This window comes from Bidens hawaiensis, unplaced genomic scaffold (assembly GCF_021521415.1).
Source record: "Bidens hawaiensis isolate Kalapana, Puna unplaced genomic scaffold, B.hawaiensis_p1.1 tig00029123_1, whole genome shotgun sequence".
NCBI lineage: Eukaryota > Viridiplantae > Streptophyta > Magnoliopsida > Asterales > Asteraceae > Bidens > Bidens hawaiensis.
The window spans coordinates 255,720-278,617 of record NW_027494805.1 but is presented as its reverse complement, the minus strand read 5'-3'; the positions used below and the strand labels follow the sequence as shown (position 1 = coordinate 278,617).

Below are 22,898 nucleotides of genomic sequence, written 5' to 3'. Positions count from 1 at the left end.
AGTCCTTGTGAAAGGTTTCTTGCATCCAGTAGTGCAAGTAGTGCAGACACTTCAATTAAACTGTTTGATGTACTAAGTTTTGCTATATTTTAAACAACTCATTGATTATAGAGGTGACATAACATTGTTAGAAAGTTGGCATTATGGTAAAATAATCATATGCCTAATATAAGTATAATATGCCAATGAGAATTATAATCATTGATTTATAATTTAGTTCTCTTTCGCAAAATCATCTCGTTTCTGGAGCTGAAAGATGACATCTGCATATGAAATATTGCTAAAAAAAGAGACCTACACATTTTTCTCCTATGAAGGTAACATGATTAAGTTATTATGTGAAAACATGATTATTGTAACTTCTATTTATATGTATTTGCTTTTTCCACTAAATTAATTTGTACGTGGATAACAACTTCAGTTGGTTAATGACAAATCAGACGCCATGTTAACTGGATTCACCCGAAAGACTATGCTCGCCTTATGCAAAGTATCGTCAAAAGGTGAGAATTATAATTCGTCGACTTTAAGATGGGTCAAGCGGCTTAAACAAGTTGATTTATCGAAACAAATCACAATATCAAATATTATATAAACATTATTGCTTTTATAGTCATATTTGATATATCAATTATCTATGAACTGAAAATTGGGTAAAGGTGTTGACAACCGATTCAGCTCGTGACCTGCCTTTAATAATTATTCGCTTTGTCTCGAACCTGTTCTCACATTTTTTTACTATGCCTATGGATGGTATTAACTTTTATCCTTATTTACATTCATTTTACTAATTACTTTCTGAACTTTATGCATCGATTAATCAGACATTGCACATCTCACTCTTGATCTTACGGGTTATTTATGAAAAACAGATATATATTGAGAAACAGCTTCACAACATACATGTTTGTTTTATTATTATTTTTTTTAATAAAAGATGTTTTTGATTCGGGTTCGGGATTGGTTTCAGTTCGTGTATTTATATCCGAATTAACCGAACCTATTTATTTTTAAAATTCAACTGAAAGCGAACTGAAATGAAGCAAATAAGTTGAAACCGAACCGAAATGAAACTAAAAATTTGAATCCAAAAACTGAAAAAAAAAAAACTGAACTAAAACGCAGCCAACAACAAAAAAAATTCTAACCAAAACAAAACCAAAAAACCCAAAATCAAAAACTAAAAAAACTGAACCGAATTATTCCTTACACCGATTAAATCTAAAACAAAAAAACAGAATTGGTTCGGTTTGGGTTTGTAACAATAACCAACTTCTTATTTGGTTATGGTTTAGACAATTCTCTTTTTGGGTGTCTGTTTCGGTTACAACAGAAAATAAATATCAAAACTGAATAAACTGATAACCAATAACCAAACCTATAAACATCATCGCAGTTATGATAGTGAGAATTAAACAATTAGTTTCATGCTATGGCTGAAATAATAGAGTGCATCGACCAAATTAAGAATTTCATTGCACATGCACCTAAATAATATTTGTTTCCGGTACGTAATATTTTGTGAATATGTTGTTACACGTTAAAGAATTTTGTAAACTATATACTCGTGTAAATTGACAATCTGATATGTTGACCATTTTGTGATCAAACTGCATGAATCTTATGCACAAAACTAAACAGTTGATGCATTAATTTTTGACTATCCATTTATGTCATAAAGTATTATAAATATCTTATTATCCATTTGGTTCAATGTTATGAAAGCTTGATGAAGTAATCTTTTTTGTACTTTTTTTCATTTTAAATATTCAAGTGAACATTTATGCTCGAATTTCCACCTTAGAAAACTTCGTATGACCAATTTGCAACCAAATCGTGCGGCAATTTTTAGACCGAACATCCTGTGACTGTGGCCACCAGTATCTAGAGGTGCACAAATCGGGTTCACCTTGAAAACCCGAACCGGTTCGGAACCGGTTTTTTTCACACCGGGTAGAAAATGAAACCGGTTCCAGTCAGGAACCGGTTCGGTTCCCGACCCGAACCGATGCCCAGAAATGCAAACTTTTAGGAACCGGGTAGGTTGGAACCGGAACCGGTTTTTACGTAAAAACCGGTTCCACCGGTTTTTTTTGAAATTTAAACATTATAGCCGTTAGGAACCGGTTCCAACGGCTATATAGCCGTTTTAGACCGTTGGAACCGGTTTTTTAACTATAAATAGGTTATCTTCTTTCTATAAATAGCAAGGTTTGTTTGTGTACTTGTTAAACCACTCCCAAAACTATAAAATACACTCCAAACCACAATTAACCTTAAACCGACAATAAATGGCAACCAATGATGACGTTGTTATGGTGATCGAAACAACAAGATGCCCCGATGTTTGGGTTCATTACGATTTGTGTCTCATGACCGACTCACATGAGTTGGCACGTTGCAAATATTGCTCGAAGTTTCTTAAAGCAGCGTCCAACTCGACATTACGAAAACATACGAATAAGTATTGTCGAGAGAAAAGAAGAATGGAAGCTAAAAAAACGGAAGTGGGAGAGTCGTCCGGCTCTACAACCCAAAAATAAGTATTCCCGGGTTAAAACGACGGACTTTGTTTTTTATGTTTTAGTTGTTATGTTTAGTATCGTTTATGTTTTAATAATGTTTGTAATAGTTATTTTTTAGATGAATAAAATGTTCGTCGTTATTAAAAAAGTAACAAACAATTAATCATGAGTAACAAAAGTAATTATAATAAAACAAATCAAAACTAAATATTAGTTGAACAAGTTACAAATAAGTTTACCAAAACAAATAATTACAACTCTTCTTCGTCTTCATTCTCGTCTTCACCCTCGTCTTCGTTATCGGAAGAAACCCCGTCCTCCGCCTCCTCATCATGAATATGACGCTCTATTGGTATTTCGTCTTCAAAGTTCGCCTTGTGTTGTACACGATCCACCGCATCCAAATGGTCCTTTAGGCAAATGCAAACCGCTAGAGACTCGGGAGTTAGTTTTGTTCTTCGCATAGATAACACCCTCCCACTAAGAGAAAAAACCGATTCGGAAGCAACCGTTGAGGCTTGTACGGCAAGCAAATCACGAGCCATGGCGGATAGAATGGGAAATTCGTTTTGTTTACCTTTCCACCAAGACAACAAATCAATATTGCGAATTTCGTCGACCGTTGTTCCCTCAACATAGTTTGCTCCACTATATCGACCAAGTTCGCTACTTGGTGTGTTTCCTCTTTGCCTCTTAGATGCCGATTCACGAATCCCATTCATCAAGTTTATAAGTGGGTCATTGCACGGCCTACCAGTTGTTGTTTTTTTCACAAAAGACGATCTCGTGCTTGGACCATACATTTGAAAATAATGGTCATAAAGGTCTTGAAGGTTTTTGTTGAACTTGTCCTTCGCTTCCGTCGACAACTTCGGGTCAATCTCGTGCATACCTAAGTTGTCGAATATTTCCTCAATCGTTGTTTCAACCCCATTAACATTCCAATATGGGTTTAATGCGGCGGCACAAGTGAAGACCGGCGGTATGATTTCAAAATATTTTATGAACTTTTCTTTCATCACCGCAACAATATTTTCGAAGAGTTTGTTCTTCTCCGCAAAGCTTTTAAAAACACAAGACATATAGTACAATTCTTGCAAAACCCAACAACTAGTAGGGTAATAGACTCCCGATAATTTTGTTGTTGACTTTTTGAACACATCAAGATACTCCAACAAATAACCGACTCGGACCCAAACACTTTCCGGAAACATATCGGTCTCGCGTTCTTCAACAAGATTGTTATGAAAAGCTTGTAAAGTTTGGCGTTGGGCAAAAGCACACTTTAACATATGACAAGTTGAGTTCCAACGGGTTGGAACGTCCCAATTCGGCCCCAAATACTTTCTTTCAACCGACTTGCAATAGTTCTTATATTCAAGATGTCTTCTTTTACCACTTTTGAAGACATCTTGTAACATAAGTCTAAAGTATTTTAAATCATCAGAAATGTGTTCATTGTCAAGACCTATTTGGACAACCAAGTTGATGATATGTGCAACACATCGGACATGAAAAAAATCCCCGAAACAAGGTGGTGAATATTTAATGATAAATTTTTCAGTCGCCTTAGTATTGTTTGAAGCGTTGTCAAACGAAATCGAAAATATTTTATTTCTCAAGTTGTAAGTCGTTATAACTTCATCAAGTAATTCAAACAATTTTTCGGCGGTATGTGGGAACGGGAAGTTTTCAAAAGCGATGGTGCGTTTCATTAATTGCCATGTCACCGGATCAACCCAATGAGCGGTGACACATATGTATGATTCGGGCAACCCGTGTGGTGCCGACCAAACATCGGTAGTTAAACTAACCATGGCTTCTAAAGAATGAAAAGACTCGATTAACTCTTTTTTAGCACACTCCCACAACCTGATACAATGACGTCTTAAGGTAGTACGACTTACATGTGTGTATCTCGGTTGTAGAGTTTCGCGAATCAACGACGTCAACTCCGGGTCATCAAAGTGGTTAAACGGCAAACCTCGTTGAATAACGAACTTTGTCATTCTATCTTGAACTTGAGTCGTGTTGTAACGAAATAGTGTACCATCTTTACCCAAGTCAATTTGATCGGTCGCGCCAATCCCTTTCAACGCCTTGCAATATGGCTTCTCGATGTGCTTTCTCAAAGTAGAGTTGGAATCGTGCTTTAATATTGAACCACATAGTTTGCAACGAGCCTTTTGATAACCTTCGTCATCCACAATCAAATCCCAATTCTTCCATACGTCTTGGTTGCGGTTATGGTTGACTACCGTAACAACCCTTGGGTCCTCCGTAACAGGAACGGGGGCAACAAAAACACTCTTCTTAGCCTTGTTGTTAGTTTTTTTGATGGGTGCCATAATAATATTTAGTTGGATGGTCGGGTATAGGAACGGGTTTGCTAAAGGAGTAGTATTATAGTTTGTTTTTGAGTTTGGTGGTGAAACAAGTAATGGAAACAACTTATATATAGGTTTGGCCCAAAAACCGGTTCCAACGGCTATATTACCGTTGGAACCGGTTCCAACGGATCTATTGTCTTAAAAACCGGTTCCAACGGCTATATTACCGTTGGAACCGGTTCCAACGGCTAATTGGTGTCTAAAAAAACCGGTTCCAACGGCTATATTACCGTTGGAACCGGTTCCAACGGCTAGTTTGACTTTTGTTTGACCCTTCAAAAAAACCCGTCGGAACCGGTTATTCCGGGTACGAACCAAACCGGTTCCAATTAAGAACCGGGTAGGAACCGGTTTGGAACCGGTACTGACATATAAATATTAGAACCGGGTACGATTTTCGGGTACAAAAATACCCAAACCGGGTATTGTTCCAACCGGGTTGGAACTGGAACCGGTTCCGGTTCGGTTCCACCGGTTAGGTTCCGGAACCGGTTTTTTTGTGCACGTCTACCAGTATCTGTACCAAATTACCAATACCGAATTTCTTGAAAAGTGGATACAGATTCCGTATTGAAACTGTTAGTGTGATATTATTCGGTATTCTTGAAGAGTCTGTAAAATAATATATGCATGTACGGTACTTGGTAACAAATTCTAACAAATGTCCATCCCAAGTTAAACCAACAAAAATAAACCTAAACTATGATGCATATTATAAAAAAATTAAAAGCTGTAGCCTGTAGGAAAATAGTCGAGAAAATGTTTTCGTAGGATATTTCTGGTTTACTCTAGCGTTTTCAATATATTTATGTTAAAATGATATTTTAAGATACATATGTACACATGGGTCATATTTAAGCTAATAAGTTGCTCACATTTTTGGAAAGTTTTAGCCTCAATTTGAAGTATACACCCATATCGTTATGTTTTTATTCGTATATTTTCCTACTAATTTTAGAACCCGTGTAATATACGGGATGATCCAAATAATATAAGTAAACATAAATTTAAGCAACAATATATAATTTATTTTTTTTTGTTACGTTGAGTTTCTTTCGAGTTCTTAAAACTCAAAGTGGTTCTCAAAAGAAATCAATCATATACTTCTATCTATACTTTGTGTACAAATAAGTTTTGCATTTACAAATTTAATAATAATACTTTGTATATGTTCAACAATTTATATAAAGATGTATTATACTGTATTACAAAATTATACATGACACAATATGAGAAAAAATAAAAAAAGTTCGAAACATTTTTGGAGTTTCATCTAAACATTCATGTGATAAGAAAAAAAATGCAAGATGTTGATAACCATTGTCATATTTAAAGCAATAGAGTTCATTTGTATACTGTTCTTGTGCATACAATCGATTCAATGCTAACTTTAATGGTGGCTCAAATTCTAATCAACTTACTTTGTTTTAACATTGGCTTAGGTTCCCATATTAATACCTTTTTAATTGTTTTCTCACTTGCTTGTCCACGTCAGCTTACTTGCTAATGTCCTGAACCAACTCATAAAGAAACAGATGATAAATAATTATTTCTACGCTTCCCTAACACGACCTATTCGATCCTTGACTAATATTCATCCTAACTTTATTCCATGCATCCCAGGAAAGATTATTAAGATCATATTTGTTGAAGATTGATGGAAATTTTGTGAAGAAATTGAAGAGCCAGAAGGTTGAATTGTGTGATTCAAATGGCGAGACGTCTGAGGCTTAGAACGTTGATTAACGAAACGTGAAAGATAGATTTAGGGTTAGCAAAATAAATATCGGGACATATTGTCATACAAAACCCATGGGTCATTCAAAGGAACGTAATGGGCCACACACGGATTATCCAAATTTTAAAAAATTACATAAGGAGTACGAAAAATTGTATTACATCTATACTTGTATCTATACTACGTGTATATAAATTGATTTTGTTCATATCATAAAATGATTTTTTTAAATGAACTTAATAAAAAAATGTACGTGCAAAAACGTACCCGAGAACGCTTCTTTTATTGAAACTTTCATTATCTATCATATGTGTATGATTGAAAGAACTCAGGAAGAACACTTCTTGTACAATAGTCATACAATAGTAGTTCTGACCATTCAGTCTAAATATTGAAGGAGCATTACATTTATTGATAGGTCTGGGGTGGCATGTCGCAAGTGTTCACTATCTATTCTCAAATTTTACCAGTCAAGGAAAAAATTATCAATTTACCAAATCCTGAACCTTTTGAGTTTTTCCAAAAATGTCATCGAAAATAATTTCGAAACCCAAATCATATTTAAAATTCTAACTTTCATCTATTTGACATTTTAATGTCAACACTTTGAACCCGTAACAAATTTAACGATAAATCTATTTTCATTCTAAAACATTTGAAAATACTCAGATTTCTCATTTTTGACCCATAACAAATTTTGAAAGTTTGTACAAAACAATCTATTTACCAATTTTTTACTGTAAAACCAAATATAAGTTCCACGAAACCAGAAACAATCCTTGATAACAAAAAATCAAGAAATTAAATATGATCAACTTTGTTATATATGAAAGTGATCGGTATATATTTACTAAATTAACCAAAAAATATATAGTTTACTAAATTAACTGAAAGAATAAATTGATAGATTTAAAGTATATATTTATAATTTATAAACTTATATGACAATTTACAATAATAACAATAATAATAATAATAGGTAAATGGACTGATTTTAAAAAGATCGACTTTTAAGCATAGATTTATGATTTAATAATTACAAAAATTATTTTGTAAAATGAAAGTATGTTCGAGTTTTGTTTTTCTCTATAATCTTGAACAATATACATAGTAAATATGTTAATGATAACATTTTAAATTACATATTCTTTCCAATACCATATTGTTAATTTTTGGATTTAACCAAATATTTTGAAATATATAGTAAAATAATATGTTATTATTTATTTTTATAAACATGTATAAAAATGTATAAATATAATATATATAAAATAAAATATAAAAGAAAATTGAATATGGACATATATTATGGTCAATTAAGATTTGAAAGGAAAAAAGTTGTGAAGTTTAATCATAAACTGACATGTGTCACAATTATTAGAATATGTATATTTGAAAATTGAGAACTATAAGAACCATTTTTGACAACAAAAAACCCAAAAATAAAAAAAATCATAAAACAAAAGAAAAAGCAAAAATGAAAAAAGTAAAAAAAAAAAACCTAAATTCTTATTTATCATCCGGTTTCATAAAAAAACGTCTCGGTATAGCTAAATTATACATATATGTATAATATATGTTTTTTATATACATATGTACAATTTAAGGTAAATGATAATGTACATATGTGTACATTACGTAACTAGAGATTAAATAAAATTATACACATGTGTATAATACGAAGGCTTTTTTTATGAAACGGGTATGAAATATAAGAATTTTGTTTTTTACTTTTTAAAAATTTTTGTACTTTTTTGTTTTATAATTATTTTAAATAATTTTTTAAAGGGCTTTTTAGTGGTCTAAAATGGTATCAAAATTCTCAATTTTCAAATAGTTCTCTTAGTATCCTTACCATATATATGTGTGTGTGTGTGTGTGTGTGTGTGTGTGTGTGTGTGTGTGTGTGTGTGCAGGTTCAAAAGGAAACTAAAAAAAGTGAGGAATAGGAGAACTCCTCATTTTACATGTAAAAAAATAATATAAACCTCGATTTCACATATAAAATATTATTTTTATCATAATTTTTTTTATATAATTTTTGCTTATAAATACATATAGATGGCATTCCAATTTAAAATGTAAAAAAAATTTAGGTTTTTGAAACTGAAAATTTATTATTTTTTTAAACGGTTCTACATGTATTTATATGTAAAAATCTCTAAAATGATTATGTAAAAATGTGTTTTTTACATTAAAAATGATTTTTTTTTTATTTTTTCCATGTAAAATGAAGAGTTCCTTAGTTCCCCACTTTTTATGAGTTTTCTCTTGAAAATGTCCTTGTGTGTGTGTGTGTGTAGGTATTATTATTAATTTATGTGTTTTTTATTATTTAGTATATACCAAATAGGTGTTGAGACGACAGTGTAACATCCCAAATTTCGAATAATAATAATGATGAATATTGACTCGTTCTGACGGAAAAGTTTACTTGAGTTAATAAATAAATAGTAAAATGGTAAAAGGGTAAGATAAGTAGGCTAATTAAATGGAATTAAGCATGGACTAAAAAGGAAAGATGGGCCTTAGGTCCATGGGCTTAAGGGAGTATAAATACCCCTTAAACCCTAAATCTTTCCATTTCCATCCATCTTATCCATAATATCCCCTACACCTCCATAACACACACAAACCCTTTCCATTTGCGGCCGAGAGAGAGAAAGAAGGTCAAGTAAAATCAAGCAAGCCTATTTCGATTAAATCGTTGATATACAAGCAAGCTAACAAGGCCAAGACTTCGTACTAGCCTTAACTGTAGTTTGTGGAGCATATTAAAGGTATGTTCTTAATCTTAAAGGTTACGTTTTATGAACGAATGGCCATGAAACTTGACCCTAGAGTAGATTGGATCTAGATGTCTCATAAAAATGCAAACTTGGAGATTAAAATGAACCTAATGGTCTTATGATAGTATACGGCTCAAAGATGAACCCTAGATCTAACCTAGAATGTTTTAAACATATAAAGGTCTAAGCTTTATGCCTAAAACGGGATAGATCTTGAAGCCGTGATAGTAATGGGTGTAAAACGGGTATGAATGATGATTATAAAGGATGAAAATTTCATAATTTGAACCATAGAACATGATACTAGGCAAGATGGAAACGTAAGATAGGAAGATTAGCTGAACTGGGGGTTTTCGGCCAAATGCGAGAATCCTTGGTCAAACCTTATGGTTCTCGGTCAAACAGGCAGTCAACAAGGGTTCTCGGTTTATGTGTTCTCGGTCAGGGTTCTCGGCCGAAAACACGGGTTATCGGCCAGAACAGGTTCTCGGACAGCGATCTTGGCCAGAACAGGTTCTTGGTCAGCGATCTCGGCCAGAACAGGTTCTCGGTCAAATCAAGGTTCTCTGCCTTGGGTTTTCGGCCATCCAGTTCAGTTGGGCCTGATCTAACTAAGCCCACAAATGTCAAGCCCAACTTAGAAAATAATTCAAAATGTTAATGGAAAATGTGTTAAGACAGTTAATGAAAATAAATTTTTTTCCAAGCTGACCTGGCAACTTAACCCCAGCCAGGGGCTCTGCCCCTTGGACCCCGCTAGGGGCTGCCGCCCCTAGAACCCCGCTGCCAGGGGCGCTGCCCCCGGACCCCCGTTAGGGGCTACCGGGGCATATACCTCATCGTAATCGATTCCCTTACGTTGAGGGTACCCTTTAACCACCAATCTAGCTTTGTGTTTGTCAACTTTTCCTTTCTCATTCAACTTCGTTTTGTAAACCCATTTGACTCCAATTGCCTTTGTTCCCTTTGGTGCTTCAACTAATTGCCAAGTTTGATTTTTCTCAATGGATTCTATTTTAGATTCCATTGCTTTCCGCCATTTTTCTTCTTTGATTGCTTCTTCAAATGTAGTGGGATCTCCAAGGGAAATAAACATTAGAAAGTTTGTTTCATCATCTGATAACTCTTCTCCAGTTTGATAGTCTTGCATCCAAACTGGTGTGGATCTTTTTCTTCTTGAGGTTTCACCAACCTCCTTTTGTGGTGGGGTATCTTTGCTAAGCATTTGCGGACTTGTGTTGTTGCTCGAGCCGGGTTCATTTGTGTTCTCTGGGAAATTTTGAGTGATAGCTTCTCCTTAATTTTCATCTAAATCTTGACTGCTAGTTTCATCTTGCATCTCTTCTTCATCGGGAATCACCAATTCATTTGAACCAAATTCTGTCCTTTTCCACTCCCATTCATCACTTTCAAAGAACTCCACATCCTTACTGATCACTATCTTCCTTTGAATTGGATCATACATTCTATATGCTTTAGACTCGGTGCTAACACCTAAGTAGATACACTTATGACTTCTGTTATCTAACTTAGACCTTAGTTGTGCTGGAATGAGAACATACCCAATGCATCCAAAGATTTTGAAATAATACACATTTGGTTTGCATTCTGACCAGACTTCTTCTGGAACTTTGTCTTTTAGTGTTGTTGTAGCACATCGATTTAGAATATGACATGCCTAATTGGTTGCTTCCGACCAAAACCACTTAGGCATGTTTTTTTCAATCAAAAGGCATCTAGCCATATTCATTAATGTTTTGTTACGCCTTTCTGCCACTCCATTTTGTTGTGGAGTGTAGGCAGCGATTAACTGCCTTTTTATCCCATTCACTTCACAAAACTCGTTAAAAGCTTTTGAAGTAAATTCCCCACCTCGATTACTTCTTAATTCTTTTATGGTAACACCAGTTTCATTTTCTACCATACATTTAAAGCGCTTAAAAATCTCCAAGGCTTCATTTTTCTTTGTTAAAAAATACACCCAACCCTTTCTTGAATAATCATCTATGATAACCATTACGTACCTCTTCCCGCTTGGGGATGGTGGATAAATGGGTCCGCAAAGATCCGTGTGCAACAACATTAGCCTGCTTGTTGCTCTCCAGTTGCTTTGTTTTGGAATAGGTTCGCGTTGTTGTTTTCCAAGTTGACAAACTTCACATTCTTTACTTTGCTCATCCACCAACGGAATTCCTTTCACCATTTGTTTGTATTGCATAGACCTGACGGACTTGTTGCTAAGATGCCCAAGCCTTTTGTGCCAAACTTGACCATTATTATCCTCTCCAACCTTCAAGCAACTGTTAGACACGGGCTTCATAATTGCATGCAACATAAACATTCTGTTGCGGGTCATTCTTGAGGAAACTATCAATCCTCGTTGTGGATGGAATATCTTACACAGACCTTGCTTAATTACTATGGTCAAGTCCTTTTCTTGAAGTTGACCTAAGCTTAATAAACTTGAAGTAAGCTCAGGAACATAGTATACCTTAGTTATGATCTGAGTTATTCCTTCTACTTCCAAACGTATATCTCCAACTCCGACAACATCAAGTCTTAGGTCATTCCCTAACTTCACGTTGTGTTTGAAACTTTCATCCAGGTTAATGAACCACTCCTTTGATCCCGTCATGTGATTCAAGCACGCAGAATCTAGGAACCAGATCCCATGCTTTGGTTCCTTTAAAGTCTCAACTTGGGTCATAAGAAGCAAATCTTCTCCTTATTCAAATTCGGTGTAATTTGCTGACCTTTCTCCTCTTCCACATTCGTATGCAAAATGTTTCAAAGTTTGGTTTCAAGAAAGAAGCAGATTGTATGTTTCATTCATTCCACTCCAATCAATAATAATTGATGATAAAAAAAGCTAAACCTAATACACTCCTCTTTCTTTTTTCTCCTCTAATTATGGAGATGATATTATAATACAAACAATAAAAATAAGGATCCTATAATTACGAGAGATCCTATAATTACGAGAATATCCTTTACTCCCCCTCAAGTTGGAGCGTGTAGGTCACGAACGCCCAACTTGCAAAGTAGAGTTTGAAGACGTTGGGCTCCCAAAGGCTTTGTAAATAAATCAGCGATTTGTTGCTTTGTATTGATATGCAGCGGTAAAACATCGTGGGATTCGACTCGTTCTCGAACGAAGTAGCAATCCATCTCAACGTGTTTCGTTCTTTCGTGGGAAACGGGGTTATTGGCAATGTGCTTAACTGCCAAATTATCACAAAAGAGAGGCGTGGCTTGTAGGTCGGTGAGGAGCCATCGCATCCAAAGAACCTCGCTAACGGTAGTGGCCATAGAGCGATACTCAGCTTCAGCTGAAGAACAAGAAACCACCGATTGCTTTTTTGTTTTCCAAGAAATATGTGCTCCACCGAGAAGTAGTACATAACCAGTTCGTGAACGTCTTGTAAGTTCGCAACCAAGCCAATCAGCATCACAAAAGGCAGAAAGATTTAAACCACCAAGTTTTGGTAAAAGAATACCCTGACCGGGACTAGACTTGAGGTAGCGTAAGATCCTATTGGCAGCTGTCAAATGATCTTCTCTTGGATCAGAAACAAACTGGCTTAACAAGTTGACGGCGTACGCGATATCCGGTCGTGTAGCTTGTAAATATAAAAGCCTACTAATGAGGCTTCGATATTGTTGCGCATCAACTTTAGGGCTTTCTTCACATTGACCAAGCTTCAACCCTTGTTCCATGGGAAAAGAACTCGGTCGACAGCCGAGCATGCCACTATCTTCAAGAAAATCTAATGTGTATTTGCGCTGGCTCAAAACTAATCCATCTGTGGTGCGGGCTACTTCGGTTCCCAAGAAATACTTGAGCGAACCAAGGTTCTTGATGCTGAATTTTTCATCGAGATATTGCTTTGTTTCTTGAATTTTAGTAGCATTATTTCCCGTTATAATTACGTCATCTACATAAATAAGAATGGCCACGAAGGTAGCTCCATCCCCGAAAGTGAACAGAGAATGATCCGCATGAGATTGCTTGTAACCAGTGGCAGAAGCGGTAAACTTGTGGTACCAATTCCGGGAAGCTTGTTTCAAACCGTAAAGGGACTTACGAAGTCGACAAACGCGAGTTTCCCCCTTTTTTGAAAAACCTTGTGGGAGCTTCATATAAACTTCTTCATCTAGGTCACCGTGTAAAAACGCGTTGTTAACGTCGAGTTGATGGATCAACCATTCTTTCTTAACGGCGACCGCAAGCAAGGTGCGAACAGTAACTAACTTAGCGACGGGAGAAAACGTATCATGAAAGTCAACACCTTCCATTTGGGTGTAACCCTTTGCCACAAGACGAGCTTTATATCTTTCGATTTCACCATTCGGTTTGTATTTAAGTTTGTATACCCATTTGGAGTCGATTGTTCATTTTCCATCCGACAATGTTTCCAAGGTCCATGTCTTGTTTTTTTCAAGAGCCCGGATTTCTTCTTTCATGGCTAGCTTCCAATTTTCATCTTGCATAGCCTCGTGAAATGACTTCGGCTCATTATGTGTATTAATAGCCGTTAAAATTTCTTTGTGTGAGTTTGAAATTTTTTTATAGGAAATGTAATGGGCTAATGGATGTGTTGTGGTGTTCAAAGGTTCTTGATTAGAAGCAGGTGCGCTGTGATTGATGGATTGTGGCAGATTCACGTGAAAATCATCGAGTCGTTTAGGTCGTGTCTTAATTCTTTGTTATCTACTTGGTTCTGGTTCCTCAACATTCACCACAGTTTCAATTTGTTCTTCATCATGTGTGCCATTTTCTTGCTCCATGTGGGAATCAAATTCATTTGTTTCATTTGATATATTGACATTTTCAACGTGTGGATTTTCATATGGGCTTTGTAGGTTCGGCCCATATGTTGATTCTTCTCTTGCGACTTCTTCATAGTACCAAGGAGGAAAGCTAAAAAGCTTTTCATTCTCAAGTTTATCAATTCGATCTAAATTCAAAAAGGGAACACCTCTTCAACAAACTTCACATCCCTTGAAACAACTATTTTGTTGTTGATCATGTCGAATATTTTGTATCACTTTGTTCCCGGTGGGTACCCTAGGAATACCCCCGGACTCCCTCTCCATTCGAATTTATCACCCTTTGTATCAGTGATTCGATAATAAGCAAGACACCCAAATAACCTCATGTGCTCGTATTCGGGATTTTGTTCAAACAATATTTCAAATGGAGTTTTGTTGTCTATGGGTTTAGAAGGAAGACGATTGATTATGTAAGCTGCTGTCAAGACACATTCTCCCCAAAACCTTTTTGGAAGATTTTCCTCTATACGAAGGGCTCGCGCGGTTTCAAGTAAATGCATGTGCTTCCGTTCCATGACACCATTTTGTTGTGGTGTGTGAGGACAAGTGGTCTCAAGTATTATGCCTTGTTCAACATAAAAATCATGCATGCGACTTGAAGTGAATTCTCCCCCGTTGTCACAGCGTATCCTTTTAATCATTTTGCCAAATTGAGTTTTTACCATCTTGTGAAAACCCATTAGAGCATCGCTTGCCTCATACTTATGTTTCAAGAGAAAAACCCAAACGGATCAACTATAATCATCCACAATTGTTAAAAAATAGCTCTTCCCGGTAAGTGAAGGAGTTCTATACCTCCCCCAAATGTCACAATGTATTAAATCGAAACACTCTTTGGTTTTGATGGTGCTCTTGGGAAAAGGTAATCTAGTATGTTTGGCTTTCGCACAAGAATCACAATCTTCAGTTTTAAAGGACGCCTTTTCAACGAAATCAAGATGAGAAAGTTTACTGCTAGAGGTGTGTCCTAGCCTCTTATGCCACACATCCACAGTAACCACCATTGCACATCTTTCGCTCTGCCATGCCTTGATCCGATACAATCCACTTATACATTTACCTGCTCCAATCAATTCTCTCGAACGCAAGTCTTGCATAAAACAAAAGTCTGGATAAAAGGTTATGGAGCATTGATGCTCTCTTGATAGTTTGCTTACGGATAAAAGATTACATTTAAACTTTGGAACATGAAGTACATCTTTTATTATGATCCCGTTTGGCAAACGACTATTCCCTTTACCAGTGACGGGCACAGATTCACCATTTGGTATTAACACCGGTGGCTCACTGGTCGAAGCCCTTCTCTTATCGAGCCATTCGGTATATTGAGTTATGTACTCGGTACATCCCGAGTCCAAAATCCAGTCATCTTCTTTATTTTCTTTTTCTGCAAGATATCTCAAAAGAGCATGATATTGCTCAAAATTTAAGTTAGGTAGCGGACTTACATTCGGATCCGACTCGCCACAACCGGCTTCTGGTCTTATTGAGTCTTGCTTCCCTTTCCCTGGCCACCACTTTGGATAGCCAATTCTTTTAAAACATCCTTCCTTGTTTTGGCCATCTCTTCCACAGTGATCACAATGCTCCCTGTTGTCCCACCTTGTTATGCTCATCTTCTTGTTTTCACTTTTGGGGCTTTTGATATTTTTGATTTATATATATATATTTGATGATAGTAGGTTGTGGTAATGAAAGAATGGATAGACTAGTTGATCATATGTTAGGATTCATGGCCTGCTCTGATGCCATTTCAAAGTTTGGTTTCAAGAAAGAAGCAGATTATTGTATGTTTCATTCATTCCACTCCAATCAATAATAATTGATGATAAAAAAAAGCTAAACCTAATACACTCCTCGTTCTTTTTACTCCTCTAATTATTGGAGATGATATTATAATACAAACAATAAAAATAAGGATCCTATAATTACGAGAGATCCTATAATTACGAGAATATCCTTTAAAATGTCCCATTTGATGACATTTATAACATTCGATTGTGGATTTATCAAATTCACCACGGCCCCTTCCTCTTCCCCTCGACATTGACGACCTTCCTCGTCCTCTTCCACGTCCGCTAAACGCCTCATACTCCGTTTTTAAGACTTGATCTTCTTTGCCTTTCCTCATAACTTTTTGTTCGTGGACAAGAAACGAGCTTTGTAGTTCATCTATAGAAAGCTCATCGATGTCCTTCGATTCTTCAATGGTGCACACCACAAAATTAAAGTCACTTGTGAGGGATCTGAGTATCTTTTCTACTACCTTCACTTCTCCCATATCTTCACCACAGCTTGTCATGTTGTTGGCTATAATCCTCACTTTACTGAGATATTCAGTAATTGTTTCTCCTTCTTTCATCTCTAGGGTTTCGAAATCTCTTCGTAACCTCTGCAATTGTGATCTTTTCACTCTTGCATTTCCCTGGTATTTTGTTCGCATGGCATCCCATATCTGCTTTGCTGAATTCTTATGAGCAATGGTTTTGAGGATCTGTTTATCTATAGATTGGAATAGATAATTTCTCGCCTTAGGATCCTTGATTCTCGACGCCTCCAGGGTTGTTCTTTGAGTGGGTGTAAGTTGTTCACCCGCTGCTGGTTCACGAAACCCCCTTTCGACCACCTCCCAATACCCCCTTCGATCTTAGGAGGGTTTCCATTACCATGCGCCAGTGCTCATAGTCACCATCAAACTTTGGAACGCTGGGAACTTGAAAGTTTGAGGTTTCTTCTGCCATGGAGTCTTCTTCAGCTTCGTCTCTCTTCTCTCTTGCTAATAACTCACCAGATTCGCTCTGATACCACTTGTAATGCACAAGTGTATATCTAGATATTTCACTCAATTTTCTGACGATCTTATTCGAAAAACATAATGGCTATATATAGCCTTACAGGAACACATAAAAAGGAGATAACAACTGACTCAACAACTTGCAACGTTATCCTAAAAACCAGGACAACATTGACTGACTCTAACCCTACCAAATACCAATTCAAATGTAAACACAAAACACGTGCATGAAAAACATGCAGACTCTAACTTGGGCTTTCTTAAGCACGACACCGTGCTTTCTTAAGCACGCCCCCTTGTTTTTGGTTAAATATAATTTTTTTTAAAACATATTTACAAGGCCTAGTTTGTGAAGGTCTTGGCTAGACCTTGTTTTCTTAGCTTCCTATTCAGGGAGTTGGAGGGTTACTACCTCCGAAATTTCTTCAAATGGTTCATCGATATATGGTTTTAATCGATGTCCATTTACTTTAAACTTTTGGCCGTTTGAATTTGAGATCTCGACTGTCCCATAGTCAAAGACTAATTTTTCTGCCCTATTGTGATTAATTCCTATAGTTCTTTCTAGAATCCTTTTAATCCTTCGATTTGAGACTTCTACTTGCCCACTAGTCTGAGGGTGATATGGTGTTGCTAGTCGGTGGTGAACTCCATATCGTGCTATGACTTTGTCCATCAGCGAGTTACAAAATGGGTGCCTCTGTCGCTGATTAGCTGTCAATTACCCGACAATTTAACAAACGAATTTGTTAAATTTTAGCTGTCAATTACCCGAGTTTACCATAGAATGTGATAAAAATATATTAGCTTACAAAATGATCCTTGGTGTTTGATTAGTTAGCAAAGTTAGGACATAGCATAGTTAACGAGTGAATTATGCACATGAATGATAGTTATAATATTTTATAAAATAAACGAATTAAAACCGGGTGACGCTTAATAAAGTGAACGATAAATAACCACATAAAAAATATTAATTAGTCGGTTTTATAAACACCAAACATTCAAAGAATAAAGGAAACGAAAGAAGAAATAAACGGATTGGTTATTATTTTCGGTTCAAAATTGACGAATGTTACAGTAGATAATGGGGAATCAAAGTTGCAATAGTGGTCGCTATGGTGGCAATTGAAGTCACGTGGTGGCGGTCGTAGCAGTGGTTGTCTGGTGGCTAACAATACTGGTAAGCAAAATATGCCATTGTTCCAGATTTTGGATCTAGGATTATGAATGGATCTCCATAGGGGCGACAATTGTTAATATGACCCACAACACGCGTTCGAGTTGACTAACACAACCCGTTAAAAATTGGGTCGTATTTGGGTTGATCCGTATAAAAAGAGGTTGACCCGTTAACCCGCTTAACTATTTAAAAAAAACTTTTTAATTATATGTTTTTGTGTGTTTTTTTCGTTTTCCATTTATTTGAAGATACACTTTTAATTTCTAATTCATTTTCCAGTTTTTCTTTAGATAATTTTTATAAAGTATATTCATATAATTACTCATGTATTCTACCGACCTCATATCAATTTTGTTTAGTTTGTTTGTTTGTTTGTTTTTGATAAATGAGTTAAACGAGTCGTGTCCGGATCAACCACAGTTTATGTGTGTGCGGGTTATGGGTGACATCTTTGACACAAATAATTATATGGGTCGGGTTCGGGTTGCACATTTCAACCCATCAAGCTACAACCCGTCTACCCGTCACGACTCACACTCCTAAATCCACAACATAACTTTGGCTACATAAACTTTGGATTCGGGTTGGGTAACGACCAGTGGAATGAGTGATTTAACTAAGTTACATATTTAAAATAATTACATAACTAGCTTTTTAAGGACAAAAATACTAAAATGCCCTATTACACAATGCACATGAGTTATATCTTTACAGATTCGTTAATTTAAAAGAATAGAAAAGACGCGAAATCCAAATGAAGGATAACAAATGAAAGTTAAAAGACCCCATTCCATAAGTTGGAAATAACAAATATTGTAAAAAAAGAAATAGTAGGAAACACATGTATCCAAGTGAACATTTATGCTCGAAAAACGACCGTAGAAAACTTCTTATGACCAATTTGCAACCAAATCGTGCTGCAGTTTTTCTACCGAACGCCCACTGACTGTGACCGCTGGTATCGGTCGATACTGAGTTTTTTAAAAGTGGGTACCGATATCGTATCGAAACTGTTGGTACGGTATGATTCGGTATTCTTGAAAAGTCTAGAAAATGTGTGCATGTATTGTACGATACTTGGTAACTAATTCTAACAAATGCACATCCAAAGTTCAACAAACAAAAATAAACCTAAACTATGATGCATTTTATAAAAAAATAAAAGTAGGAGTCGAGAAAATGTTTTCGTAGGATATTTCTGGTTTACTCTAGCATTTACAATATATTTATGTTAAAATGATATTTTAAGATATATATGTGCACATGGGTCATGTAATTAAGCTCATAAGTTGCGCGCACAATTTTTGAATTAAAGTTTACACCCGTATCGTTATGCATATGTTTTTATTCTTGCCAACTCTCTATAAATAGCCACGAATCGATCTCCTTGATGTGTGAACAACTCGATTATAAAAATATGGCATTTGGAGAAGAAGTGTCTCGCCCAGTTCGCCACATTTCTCCTAGCATTTGGGGCGACCAGTTTCTTATCTACAACATCATCATCATCATCATCATCGTACTCAGTATATCCCACCAATAGCAATGATATGGTAGGGTCTGAGGAGGGCAAGATGTAGACAGTCTTACCTCTATCCCATAGGGATAGAGAGGCTGCTTCCGGTGAGACCCTCGGCTCGATAGTAGTTTTGCATCAAGCCTTGGACATAAGGCACATAGCACTCAATCATCAGGGACACCGGCTGATTGGTGCATGTGCCCTTGTCTGTCGGCTATCAACGCCACCACATGATGCCTGATTAACCTTCCGCCACTTTTAACGTTATTTTCACGAGATTAGTAAAATAACGTCAAAATTAGTGCACTTTTACTTTTGCCCACCCGAGGGTTCACACATATATACATTATATGCGCGCACCGCAAGCAGGGCGTAAGTTTCTTATCTACAACAAGGTATGAAATTTGAAAATATTAACAAACCATGAGTGTTGTTAATGGTCTTATATTCATGAATGAATTCAGGGAGCAAATGAAGATGAAATGAAACAAATGGTCGAAGATTTAATAAAAGAAGTGTGGAAAGATATAATGGCAGCTTTGAATGTTCCAAAAGAACATACAAATCTATTAAGGCTGATTGATACAATCCAACGCCTTGGCATAGCATATTATTTTGAAAAAGATATTGAGAAAGCTTTGCAGAATATATATGACGCGTATGGTGATGATTGGAATGGTGGTAGCCCTGCCCTTTGGTTCCGACTCTTGCGGCAACAAGGTTTCTACGTCTCATGTGGTGAGTAAAATTTCTATTGACAGTCGCTTTGTTATAGTTTGACCTATTAAAATGTTGTTAGTAGAAATTGTACAAAATTAGCTATTATACAAGTTTGACATGTTTTTTATGACGGATTAAAAAACAGATATCTTCAATATATACAAGGACGAAAGTGGGGATTTTAAGGAGTCGCTAAGGAACGATGCTCAAAGCATGCTTGAGCTGTATGAAGCAACATATGTGAGGGTGCAAGATGATCATATACTTGATGATGCTCAAGCCTTTACTAGGACTCACCTTGAAGACATAGCAAAAAATCTGCTCCATGCAAACCCAAGTTTTTCTAGCCAAATACAAGAGGCACTTAAACTACCAATACATAAAAGGTTGCCAAGACTTGATGCATTAAAGTACATCCCTTTCTACCAACAACAAGAGTCTCATAATAAGCATTTACTTAAGCTTGCCAAATTGGGGTTCAATCTGCTTCAATCATTACACAAGAAGGAGCTTAGCGAAATCTTCAAGTATGCATGTTCATACAATAATTCCAAACTCTCGATCAACCATGTTATATGATTCATTCAGTGCATCATATCTTACATACTTAATTTGCAGGTGGTGGAAACGTTTTGATGCCCCAAACAATCTACCTCATGTAAGAGACAGAGTGGTTGAATGCTACTTTTGGGCACTGGCTATATATTGTGAACCGCAATATTCTCGAGCTAGAATTTTCACGGCCAAAGTGATTATAATGGGGATGATTTTTGATGACACGTATGATGCTTATGGTACTTATGAAGAGCTTGTGATACTTACCGAGGCAGTTGAGAGGTACGCGCGTGAAAGTACATATAGATGCACATGATGTTTAAGCTTGAAAGTTTTGTAAATAAAAACTCGCAAATTTACTTTATCGTAGGTGGTCAATTGCATGCATAGATATGCTTCCAGAATACATGAAGTTGATATACCAAGAGCTCATAAATTTGTACCAAGAAATGGAAGATATTATGAGAAAAGAGGGGAAGTCATATCGTGTTAACTATGCGAAAGAGGGTGTAAGTTTTAATTAACATGCGTACGGCCTTTAGTTATAATTTCATTATTATATATAATGCTTTGTAATATACGTACAGATGAAAGACTTCGTTAAATGCCAAATGACGGAAGCAAAATGGGCAAACGATGGGTACGTTCCAAAGGCAGAGGAGCACATGGAAGTTACATTTGTGACCAGTGGCAATTTCATGATTATAACATCATGTTTTGTTGGCATGGGAGATATTGTCACACAAGATGCCTTCAACTGGATTACCACAAAACCTCTTCTTATTAAAGCTGTTGGTGCGATAATTAGACTCAAAGATGACATCGCCTCACACAAGGTATGAATGGATTTACGGCCTCTACAAGCATGCATTATAAAGAAATCAAACATGATTACATATTATTATAAGCACTTAAGTTAATAGTACTTTTGTTAAATGCAGGAGGAGCAGGAAAGAAAACATGTTGCGTCGATTGTCGAGAGTTACATGAAGCATTACAATGTGACAGAGGAGAATGCGTATGGGTTGGTGCATAATATAATTGAAGATGCATGGAAAGATGTATCGCGAGGAATCCTCATGTGTACAGAGGTTCCGGTTCCTCTGAGAACATGTGTCGCCAACTTGGGTCGATTGATAGAAGCGATGTATACCGATAAAGATCAGTTCACGCACATGGGAAAAGAACTAAAAAATGATTTCAAATCTCTGTTTGTTAATGCTATGAGCATATGAGTTTGACTCTTCATGGAACATCAACACATGATGTCTGTTGTATGCCTGATTTTTCGTTTGCTTTTATGTTTATTTCATGCACTGAAATAAGTTCATCCATTTTCTTCAAAATGGTTGATTATGAGTATGAGTTTCCTTTTGATAATTTGTATTTCTAGTTTCATCAATAAAAGATGTTCCATGCTTTGAATTGTGCCTTGTTGTTTATATTAAATCAAGATACGAATAAACAAGCAAAACCATATATGTAACGTATTTTACGGTTTTTCGGTCAATTCTGCGATATTTTTAACTTGGAAATAATTAATTTATACATGTTTTGTTTGAGTATGAAACTAAAAAAAAACATAAAAATAGTACCTAATCTAGTTAAGTACTTTAACATTCTTTATAAATGGTTACCAAACAACGTATTACTTTCTAGTAGCCATATGATTACCATAATACTCATTTTAACTCCTAATTTTCCAAAATACAATAGCAAGCTGGTCGTTGGCTTTATAGTGCGAATATGTTTCTTAACATGCTCCACTTTGATTGGGTTGACTTTGTTTACAATAGATTTTTCTATTGCCTTTAACTTGATGATAATCCACAATCCTGCAAGAGGTTTGTGC

General features: G+C 36.0%; 2 protein-coding genes across 2 annotated transcripts; one reads left to right on the top strand and one right to left on the bottom strand.

The window, feature by feature from the left end:
- Positions 1-14,149: 14,149 nt before the first annotated feature.
- Positions 14,150-16,718, bottom strand: LOC143578300 (uncharacterized). The gene is made up of 3 exons (XM_077061923.1): positions 16,226-16,718; positions 15,447-15,662; positions 14,150-14,400 (listed from the first exon to the last, which is right to left on the bottom strand). Exons 1-3 carry the CDS (start codon positions 16,716-16,718, stop codon positions 14,150-14,152), a joined length of 960 nt encoding a protein of 319 aa, XP_076918038.1.
- A 2,910-nt stretch (positions 16,719-19,628) lies between these two features.
- On the top strand, positions 19,629-22,415 carry LOC143578305 (beta-caryophyllene synthase-like). Its single transcript, XM_077061926.1, has 7 exons — positions 19,629-19,754; positions 20,234-20,509; positions 20,637-21,018; positions 21,110-21,328; positions 21,417-21,555; positions 21,634-21,882; positions 21,988-22,415. Exons 1-7 carry the CDS (start codon positions 19,643-19,645, stop codon positions 22,279-22,281), a joined length of 1,671 nt encoding a protein of 556 aa, XP_076918041.1. The 5' UTR covers positions 19,629-19,642; the 3' UTR covers positions 22,282-22,415.
- The last annotated feature ends 483 nt before the right edge of the window (positions 22,416-22,898 follow it).

Bases quoted from the DNA above. Each gene is read 5' to 3' on its own strand.
- LOC143578305 (XM_077061926.1), top strand. From the start codon at position 19,643: ATGTGTGAACAACTCGATTATAAAAATATGGCATTTGGAGAAGAAGTG. The intron at 20,510-20,636 runs GTGAGTAAAATT...ATTAAAAAACAG, and splicing joins AGGTTTCTACGTCTCATGTG to ATATCTTCAATATATACAAG. The intron at 21,883-21,987 runs GTATGAATGGAT...TGTTAAATGCAG, and splicing joins ATGACATCGCCTCACACAAG to GAGGAGCAGGAAAGAAAACA.
- LOC143578300 (XM_077061923.1), bottom strand. From the start codon at position 16,718: ATGCGAACAAAATACCAGGGAAATGCAAGAGTGAAAAGATCACAATTG. The intron at 15,663-16,225 runs GTAATTATAGGA...GATATCTTGCAG, and splicing joins ACATTTTAAAGGATATTCTC to AAAAAGAAAATAAAGAAGAT. The intron at 14,401-15,446 runs GTAATCTTTTAT...TTTTGAATTTAG, and splicing joins TCATGTTCCAAAGTTTAAAT to ATCGAATTGATAAACTTGAG.